The sequence below is a fragment of the Onychomys torridus genome, unplaced genomic scaffold (assembly GCF_903995425.1).
Source record: "Onychomys torridus unplaced genomic scaffold, mOncTor1.1, whole genome shotgun sequence".
Lineage (NCBI taxonomy): Eukaryota > Metazoa > Chordata > Mammalia > Rodentia > Cricetidae > Onychomys > Onychomys torridus.
The window spans coordinates 25,719-36,757 of record NW_023413892.1 but is presented as its reverse complement, the minus strand read 5'-3'; the positions used below and the strand labels follow the sequence as shown (position 1 = coordinate 36,757).

The 11,039-nt window shown below is 38.2% G+C and overlaps 1 gene segment (V, D, J or C); it reads right to left on the bottom strand.

Annotated features, from left to right (window-relative positions):
• Positions 1-10,270: 10,270 nt before the first annotated feature.
• Positions 10,271-10,784, bottom strand: LOC118576551. The segment is given in 2 exon segments: positions 10,271-10,602; positions 10,686-10,784. Coding segments are annotated over 2 exon segments (378 nt in total).
• Positions 10,785-11,039: the final 255 nt, after the last annotated feature.

The window sequence follows — 11,039 nt, the reverse complement described above, 5'->3', positions numbered from 1 at the left end:
TGCTCCTGGTAGCACCAATTTACTTCAGAGAAGAAGATGGACATCAAAGACACTCTACATGGACTTTATCTTCTTCTTGGAAAAAATAGCTATTTGGACAAGAAACTGCTCTTGCCTGGACTGCTTGATTGACTGGACATGCAGGACCCATCGGAAGGTGACCACTGAACTTTGCTTGGCAAAATGGTCCTTCAGGTTCCTGCTTCACAGAGGAAACTGCCAGTCCTTCTATAGGACACATAGAGAAGTGACTGAGAGACTCTAGACCTGTGGGTTGAAGACAGATGCCCCAACTTTACAGAGGAATTTTGAATAACTGTCCAGGTAGCCAGCTGCCTCTGTCTTTCTAGATTTTTGAAATTTGCCTATAATGCATTTCCTGCTTACTTAGATATCATATCCATCTGGGGTCTTTGAAGTAGTTGAAGATTATAATTTATAACATAACATAAATTATAAGTTATAATTTCATTAATTATGATAAAAATAAGTTGGATGTGAAGCCTTAGACTCACAAATATATGACAGAATATTTTCTTTAATTTTGCCAAATACAAATAGACTAGATATTGTAACTGTAATGCTTGCTTGATTACTATTTTGTTATATGTAATTTTACTATGTTATTATACAGAAGAGGGTAGGTGCTGTGGGATGTTGTGTATGCTGTGAATATGTTGCTCTGATTGGCTGATAAATAAATTGCTGACTAGCCAGTTGCCAGGAAGAAAGTATGGGCAGGATAAACAGACAAAGAGAATTCTGGGAAGTGGAAGGCTGATTCAGGAGATGCTTCCAGCTGCCATTGCGAGAATTAAGATGTTAGGATACCTACCAGTAAGCCACAAGGTACAAGACAATGTATAGATTTATAGATATGGGTTAATTTAAGATATAAGAACTAGATAGCAAGAAGCCTGCCAAGGCCATACAGTTTATAAGTAATATAAGCTTCTGTGTGTTTACTTGGGTCTGAGCAGCTGCATGAGTTTGGTGGACACAGGAAAACTCCATCTACACTAGAAGGTAATGGGCAGATATAATGCATACACTAAGAGACAACAAATGCCAGCCCAGATGGCCATACCCAGAAAACCATAGATGAATGAAAAAGACATTCAAAGACAAAACAAGATATACACAAAATCTATGCACAAATCCAACCCTACAGAAAGCACTAGAAGAAAAACGCCAACCTAAGGAAGTTAGATGCACCCAGGAAAACACAGGCAATAAGCAACAAATCCCCAAAGAGGGGGAAATAACACACGCTATTACCAAAAGATAACAGGAATCAACAATCACTTGCAGCTGGAAATTTATCCAGACCCACTTGGGTCCTCAGCTGCTCAGAACCAAGTAAACACACAGAGAATTATATTATATACTAATTGTATGACCATGGCAGGATTCTTGCTATCTAGTTCTTATATCTTAAACTAACCCTTTTCTATTAAGAAATATTAAGTTGTAGCTTACCAGCAGTTTACATTTTGAATCATGATGGCAGCAGCTGACAGGATATCCTGACTCAGCCTTCTACTTCCCAGAATTCTCCTCTCTCCTTATCTGCCTCTACTATACTTATTGCCTGGCTATTGGCCAATCAATGTTTTATTTATCAATCAATCAGAGCAACATATTTTTCAGCATACAGAAAGACATCCCCAACAATCATTGGTCATTAATATCATCGATACCAATGAACTCAATTTGCCTATAAAAAGATACAGGCAAACAGAATGGAAATGAAAACAGGATCCAACCTTTAGCAACATACAAGAAACACACCTCAACTTCAAAGACAGACACTACTTCAGAGCAAAATGCTGATAATAGACTTTCCAATCAAATGGACTTGAGAAGCAAGCTGGTATAGCCATCTACCTAATATTTAACAAAATAGACTTTAAACTAAAATCAATCAAAAGAGATCAGGAAGGACATTAAATATTCATCATGTGGAAAAATCCTCCAAGATAAATTCTCAATTCTGAACATTTGCGCCCCAAATACAAGGGAACCCATATATGTGAAAAAAATTACTAAAGCTTAGATCACACATCAAACCCCATACACTATTAGTAAGATACTTAAGCACCCCATTCCCATAAATGGACAGATTTTCCAGACAGAAACTTAAAAGACAAATAAGGTATCTAACAAATGTTATGACTCAAATATACTTAGTAGAGTCCACAGAACATCCCACCCTAACAAACAAAAGAATATACTTTATTCTCAGCAGCACATGGAATGTTTTCTGAAATGGACCACATGCTTGGTCACAAAATATATCTCAACAGATGTGAAAAAATTGGAATAATCTGCTTTATTTTAATGGAATACCATGGCTTAAAGTTATATTTCAAAAAAAATTACAGAAAGCCTTCAATTTCATGAAAACTGAATCGCCAATGGGTCAAGGAGGAATTAAAGAAAGACTAAAGACTTCCTAGAATTTAATGAATATGAATGTGAATCATACCCAAACTTGGGGGACTCTATGAATGCTAAGAGGAAAATTCATAGCACCAAATGCCCACATATAGGAAGTTGGAGTAATCTCACACTAGTGACTTAACAGCTGCTAGAACAAAAAGAAGGAAATTTACCCACAAGGATTAGACGCTTGAAATGAATCAAATTGAAAGATGAAATCAATAGAATAGAAACAAAGAGAACAACAAAAAGAATCAATGAAACAAAGAGTTGGTTCTTTGACCAAAACAACAAGATCAACAAACCCTTATCCAAATTCACCAAAAGGCAGACAAAGAACATCCAAATTAATGAAATCAGGAAGGAAAGGGGAAACATAACATCAGAAAATGAGGAAATCCAGAGAATAATCAGGTCATACTTCAAAAACATTTACTAAACAAAATTGGAAAATCTAAAAGAAATGGACAATTTTCTGGATAGGTACCACATACCAAAATTAAATTGATATCAGATTAAAAAATTTAAATAGACCAATAATCCCTAAGGGAATAGAAACAGTCATTAAAAGTCTGGTCTTATTTCTAGACCTTAGGGATTGTAGCTGAATTATACCACATTTTCGTGTCTATCTTTCCCCTGTGGAGCATGCAGCATATACTCCAGCATTGTGAACGCTATTCACTAGGAGTGAAAACAGAGTGACTAGTAAAGTCTAGGCCTGTTTAAGGTATTAAGGGATTGAATATGATGAATGACAGATAAAATGAAAGTGGAAAGTACAGTTACTGGAGACACAAAGATTCAAATATAAAGTTGTGTTGGGAAAGAGAGGAGTGATGGTTTGGGGTAGGGTTAACAAAATTTAACAGTTTTTAAAAAGAAGTATTGAAATCTATGATCTTGCAATGTAAGTAAAAATGTAATTTTGCCGTATGTAGAAATGAGTGTGTCATGACAAAAACGAAGGATCAGGATACTAGAAGCAAAGAAAAGCAATGTATGCAGTGGAAGGACACTTACATTAAAAGTCATTTCTATAATAAAAAATCTGGAATAAACAGTTCACAGTTGCCTAGTTTTATGCTTGGTATACTCTTCATGTTGATGGAATAATTTTTTGCTCGGATTATGGTGTGTTTTTATGAATCAGCTGTTACAGGAGAAACAGAAGTCAAACAAACTGGACTGTGACTCAATGAGAAGCCTGACTACATATTTGACTATGTTTAACGGAATGAAGAAGGCAAAAATCTATTTGATAAGGATCCTCATGGTGGAGGAAGGTGATTTTTGACATCTTTGTATGTTATTTGTTTATACCTACATTTCCAAGTCTAGGATTCTCTTATTCATGGACAAGGCAAGTGCTAGTAATGCTTTTCAAGAGCTCAATATTTTCAGAGATCAAGGATAGATTTGTAATATTTATAGGAACAGGAGAAACCAATAAAATTATGTAAGATTTTTATTTTTCAGAGACATGCAATTATTTGCTCTAAGCTTACTGGATGAACATTGTGGAGTAGAATATCTGTCTAGGATTTATTGGAGCCAACCACCATATTCATATATATAAATATATATAAATATATATATATATATATATATATATATATATATATATATATATATAACTCATGTTTATCTACATACATGTGACTTGTAGGCACATTTGTTAACGACCAAGCATATGCTGCATATAAGAATGTAGATGAATATGTTTGGATATAAACGGGACGATCATGAGTAAAATATATTTCATTCCATTGAAATTTGTCATGGGTTGAATGTTTCAAATCTGGCATGGTCCTTCATTTTAGGTCTCTCTATGTGAAGTGCTTTGACTACTATATCTATTCAAGACTTTCTACCAAGAAGGATTACTAAAAACAAGATTCCATTCCCAATAAGTATAGTACATGATAGATACCTTTGGTAACATGGTGTCTTTTCCTCACATTGCTGAAGTATGCACTTGCCTGTCAAGTCACCCCAGCAAAAGGTAAATTTTTATAAGACTACCAGGGCCTGTAGATTCTCCCCTTGTTGAAGAACCTTGAGGAACATGAACACATATCTAGGAGAAAATACCAAGTTTGAAGCCCTTGGTGCAAAGATAAAGTGTCTTGGAAATCAGTTACCAGCTACAACTACTTAAATCACATCAATCACAATTCTTGTTCACCACTGGTGTATTATAAATTTCTTTAAATACTTCCAGTACATGAGAAGAATCTCAGTGATAATGGGCAATCATGTTTTCTATTGAATGTTTTGCAAAAGTGATGACATCAATGTCAGCATAGTTGTTTCCCTTCAAAAACTAAGTTCCTATAAAATAAATGATACAGTATCTTACATATTGAGGAAGAGTTATCTATTACAACATTTACACAAGTTATAGTGGTGAAAGTTAATGACTTTGCAAATGGATGTAATCCCTCTATTTTAAAATTTTATAACTTTCGTATAACCAAACAAATAAGGAGGTCAAAATGTAAGAAGAAAATTTATGTATCAGAGTTTTGTAAATTTTCATTTCAAGAGGATATCACAATAGGGAGAGGTTTGTCTGGAGGCTCAAACAAGGCATTCAACTTGGACATTTGAGTGATTCTCAGCAAGACACAGAGGCTATCATGAAAGGATTAAAACTTTTTATCCATAAGATTGACAAGGATCTTGACATCAGACACACAAAGCCATTATTTTTATTTGGTTTGATTGTAAATCTGAGTTTCTTTGAAGAATTCTATATGGAAAGTTTCGATCCTCATAGTGGTAGCAGTGGAAGTTACTATGGTGCCCAAAGGATAATGTTGAGTTTAAGGAACTTGCTGTACTTAGAAAGAAATGATGCATTTCTTGTGGGATCATGATTAAGTCTCAGGGCTAATGTGTTTCACTAAGCAAGCTTGATGACACACCTTCATTCCCACAGTGTAGAACTCTATCATATACAGATTTATGATGTGTCACCATGCACCATAATGCCTTCAACAGACTCAACACTGCCATGGGCCTTTGAACATCAAAATCTTGGTGATACCTCTTTCTTTTGTAAAGTACACAGTCTTGTTGGAGTCCAAAGAGACTCCAGCTTGTGCCTTCTTTTAATCTTAACTCAAGGTCAGAGATTCTAAGCTTGTTTTCCACTGTAAGGCTTCATAATAGGATGCTTTGTCCAAAGGTGTGGTTACCAATTACCTTACACCTCAAGGCTTTAATCACATGATGCTTTGCAAGAAGGCGTGGTTGCCAGATGTCTTGAGTACCAAGCAGATTCATACACACAACTGTACTACTGTACTTTGTAATTTGGACTGTGATATCCTTCAAAGGGGAGGTCATCACCCCCCCCCCCCCCGCTTTGGGTATTTAAAGCCTGTGAGTGATAAAACTCATGTCTGGGTTATTGACCCCAAACCCTCCTGAAGCTATCATGTGTCTCTGTCTTTTTCTTTATCCATGTCTGTATTTTATAGCTATCACTTTTCAATTCCACGTTCTCCACTTGAGAACTATTCTACAGTTCCAGCGACACTTGCCAAATGGCTCCCTGATTGTGTGGCTTTCTGAATATGGGGGAATCCAGCAGCGGAACACTGTGAAATGAAGGGTGTGCTCCGGCTTTCAAACATGGAAGTGCAATGAGAATACTCAGCAGTAAAATCGTAAATACAGAACAAGGTAATAGTAGACAGTCATTTTTACATTCACTTGAAGATATTTTGAAAGCTAGAGCAGCTGAAGTCAGAGCTGCAGCAAGCATCTAAGTCATGTAGGTTTGAGTTTGTGTGTGAATGTCTGGGTAAGCTGTGAGAATGTTTGAGTGATGGTGTGAGTCTGAGTGAGTGATCTGGATTGCTAAGGATGCAGGCCTGAGTTGGGTCTAACAGTTGCTGGAGCTTCTAGACGCAAATGCCTTTATGAAGCTGATTTGACAATCAGAAAGCATGTGATGAGACAAAGGAGAAGCTGAAGGGCTTGAGAGATTTAGTAGTTTCCCTTTCACAAAAATTGGAGACTTTAGGTCGCCTCTTCTTGGAAGGGAACTCCTCTTCCTACTGTAGTGGTTAGGTTAGAATGACGTAGAGGACCTGCCCTCATGGCTGGAGTCTCTGTTTCCAGAGACAGCAGGCTATAATGGAGGTGGAGGAAGTGAATGTGACCAGTCCCCAAGCTCTCCTGGCCCGGACAAAGGGGCAGCAGAGTCAGGGTCAGTTCTCAGGAGAGGGCCACAGGCCTTTGGCCACAGAACGCTGAGCTGCACAGGGACTGCTTGGTCAGCACATCTCACACTGTCACACACACATGCATATTTGGCCTAACTCTAGGTCCCGGAAATCTCACTATCAATATAAGCACAGACACTGAAGTTCAGAAATTGCTTTTACTTGTTGAAAAAAGTGAAGTGGGAAATGTGAGAACGGTGACAGAGTGTGAAAATGCATGTGATAGAAGTCAAATTGGTCAAGTCTGAGCCATGTATCTCAGGAAGAGGACCAAAGAATTTAGATCTGTAAGGATTCTGGCATCCAGGAACATGGCCCTAACATTTTGTTGGTTCACCCCATCCTAGTAAGGAAATCCCACAGATGGTCTGCCAACAATCACACAGAAGGAAGCTCTCTGCTTCTCTGATGAGCCAATTCATCAGTTCTTTGTTCCATGTAAATCACTCACTCTGGAGTGTTTTATGGAAGCAATAAAAATACTTAGACAGTAAATAAGAGTTAGGGTGTTAAGATAAAGGATTAAATATTGAAGCAGCTCAAGACTAGGGTGACTTTCAGAAGCTGAAAACATTTTGAACTTAGTGATAAAACAAGCCTGCATTGTTAAGAATAGATCATTAGTGACAACTCTCCTTTAGAAACAATGAAAATGGACCAAATGTAGGAAGAGTGACAATATTACAGATCTGCAATAGAAATGAAACCAGAACTATAGCAGAGATGTGGGCTATGGATCCTGGGTTGAACATGTCATTTAAGACTTTGAGCGATAAGCTGACGGAAACCGAGTACTGTTGTTGTTACTGGGAGAGACTATGACTATGCTTGAGGAGGTCTGGAAGGGAGCACTTTCCAATGATGACTCCACACATGTTCTGAGAAAACATCTGAGGAGTAAAATTTAGAAAGCTCCATAGATTCCTACCTGATTGTCATCAGTGCAGGAAGAGAGAAATGATAAGATTTGGAATGAATAGTACAATAGTGAATTGGCCAGAAATTATGAACTCTCTAACCTGGTAGTGCTTGTACATGTCAGAAACATAAATAAATATGTTTTGTCTATCAGAAATGTTCTTAGTTACGGAGTAAACATGAATACAAAACTGTTTGTGGGGAGATTCCAGGTTGTTTTATTAAAATTTGCTTTATTAAAAACTTGTTTCTGAACAATATATTCTGATCATACATTTCCCTTCTGCCACCTAATCCCAGATGTTCCTCCCATCCCCATCAACACAACTCTTCAGGCTTTATTTCTCTCAGTCTTAAACATAAAACAAAACATAAACAAAAACTATCTATCTTTCTATCCATCTATCTCATTAACACACACAGTTACAAGAATATGAAATCAGAAACCCAAATATACACAGGCAAAAACACTAATGAAATCAATAAGACTAAACAAAGTTTTATGAGACAAAAACTGTACAAATTGTCATTGTGTTAGTTTTCATTTGTCTACGTCCTGGCACATGGCCACCACCATGAGGGCGGTTAACATAGCCAGTGACACTCCATTGAATGAGCCCAATTTTCCCCTTTCCTAGTGGGTCCAAATTGCAGACAGCTTTGGGTTAGTAGTGGGAGTCCTTGTCCATTTCTTCTTCTCAGCACTGGGACCCCTTTTGACTTGGATATGTGCAAGCCTTGTGCTTGCTTCCAGAGTCTCTGGGTTTTTATATGAACATCAGTCCTATTGTGTGTGGAGGAGACTGGTTTCTTGGAGTCATCCATCACTTCTGGCTCTTACCATCTTTCCCATCTTCTCCACTGCATTGATCACTCAATCCTGAGGATAAGGATTGACAAGGAAAACTTGTCCCTGGATATCTGTATGTTGTGAATGTTTTGCTCTGATTGGTTAATAAATAAAGTTCTGATTGGGCAGTAGCCTGGCAGTAAGTATAGGTGGGACAAAGAGAGAGGAGAATTCTAGGAACAGGAGGACTGAGTCAGTAAATGCAGTGAGCAGCCGCCATGAGAAGCAAGATGTGAAGGCAGAACTGAGAAAAGGTAGCAGGCCACATGGCTTAACATAAATAAGAATTATGGGTTAATTTAAGTGTAAGAGCTAGTTAGTAATAAGCTTGAGCAAATGGCCATACAGTTCATAAATAATATATGCCTCTGTGTGTTTACTTGGGTCTTAGTGGCTATGGGATTGGCAAGTGAGAGAGATTTGTTCTGATCACTGGCAGGGTGGAACACAGGAAAACTCTAGCTATAAAACTCTAACTACAAAAGCTCATTTAGAACTGAATGCTCAAATACATATTACTCTGTACACATTGTCCGTTTTTGCTCTCTAAGTTAGTCCCCATTCACTGTAAGAAGAATTTTCTCTAGAAATTACAGAGACATCTGGCTGCCTGGACAGTCACCCAAAGATCCTCTGCAACATTAGGTCATCCATCTTCAGGCTACAAGCCTAGACTCCCTAGGAGAATTTTTAGTGAAGCAGGAAATTTGAAGGATTTTCTTGCCTATTGGCAAAGTTCACCAATTGCTTTTTACTATGTCCTGAAGAAAGTCTGGAAGTCTCCTCTGTGAAGCAGTAATCTGAAGGAGCATTTCACCCTATTTTGTCAGAGTTCACTGATCATTTTCTCATGGGTCCTGCATGTCCAGGTTACACAACAAACTCTCAAGCAGTTCGGAGAAAAGCAGTTTCTTGCCCAAAGGCTAGTTTTGCCAAGAAGATAAACTCCATAAGTTTCTTCAGTGTCTATATCTTCTTTGTAGCAATTGGTGCTGCCAGGAACAGATGTGTCTCATTGTCCAGAAAAGTTCTTAAAACATTTTCAAGGCCCACATTCTGTATGTCTTTGAAGTTTAAAGACTACCTACCTAATTCAAATAAATATTTGTATACCTAAAACATTAACTAACATAACCAGTGATATCAGGGCAGGCTCCCAGCTTGTTGTCAAAGTAGCAGACTCCACACCCTGGGCATGCAAAAACATGACACTCACCTCCATCTCTAATCCTAAAACAATTAGGAATTTGATTATTCCAAAACCAATTCATAATAATATGTATCAATAACTAAAGTTATAAAATTGGATTTCATAGAAAAGCTTAAAGCACTAACCCCAAAATCTATGGAACCCCTTCCAAAAAACCGTATTTGCTTGTTTTAGGGAAACAAAATTGAATTTTGAAAGGGGCTTTCTTTGTGCACATGCAGCTGATTTGTCTTTTACCAGACTTTTTCATATTACAACTTATTCCCAATTACTCCAACATTTCCAGTCCCTTAGATTTAAGAGATATTTATAGCATCATGGATTGCCAAAGTTTGTCCTATTTTACTTTATTGAAAAGGAATAATGTCAATGGAGGTGGTCACTGTTCAACAGCTGGTCAAAGTACAGTGTACTCTTAGGGCATCATGAATCAATATCACTTTATTCCAAATATTTTCCATTTAGAAGAGTTTTTAAAGAATTTATATCACTGTGAAATGACAGACAAAGGAACACTCAGGATGATTACATTTGAGGAAGTTTCCAGGCTGTTCTTTCCTGTCATCTCAGCCCCAGGGCAGCTTCCTGTTTCATCCACAGTTTCTGACACATTCAAGATATGGGTTGCAGCACTGTGTTTCTTGTACAATAATAGACCCCAGAGTCCTCAGATGTCAGGTGGCTGAGCTCTATGTAGGCTGTGCTAGAGGACTTGTCTGTAGTCAGTTTGGCCTTGTCCTGGAACTTTTGATTGTAGCCAGTACCACCACTTCCAGGAATAATCCATCCGATCCACTCCAGACCCTGTCCAGGCCACTGCTTCACCCAGGTAAGATAGTGGTCAGTGAAGGTGTACCCTGAAGCCTTGCAGAAGAACATCACTGAGGACCCAGGTTTCCCCAGCTCATCTCCAAACTGCTGCAGCTGGACCTGGGAATGGACAGCTGTGGAGAGAAAGACAGAGTGGATGTCACTGTCACCTCAGACCCTGTTCCTTCTTCAGGTTTGGAACTGGAAAGCCCCTTACCTGTAGTTACTGACAGGAGGAAGAGAATGATCCAGCTCCATCCCATGGTGAGGACCTGTGTGCTCAGTGACTGTGGAGAGGACACTTATCATATGTTGTTCTAGGGTGTGGATATTCCTGTATTTACCACCATAAACTCAAACCATTTGCATATTCTTGAGCAGGGTAATTCTTATATAAGTACCTAGTCCTGCTAGAGAAGGAGATAGAGGAATTCTGGGTCAGGCAGCAAGGTCCTGAGCACCAGGTCTGAATCCTCTCTCAGGAAATGTATAACATGCTCCTTCCATGAGCCCTGTGCAGACGCTTGGGATGTAACATCAGGACCTGAGCTCTCTGTAGATTTCAGACCTG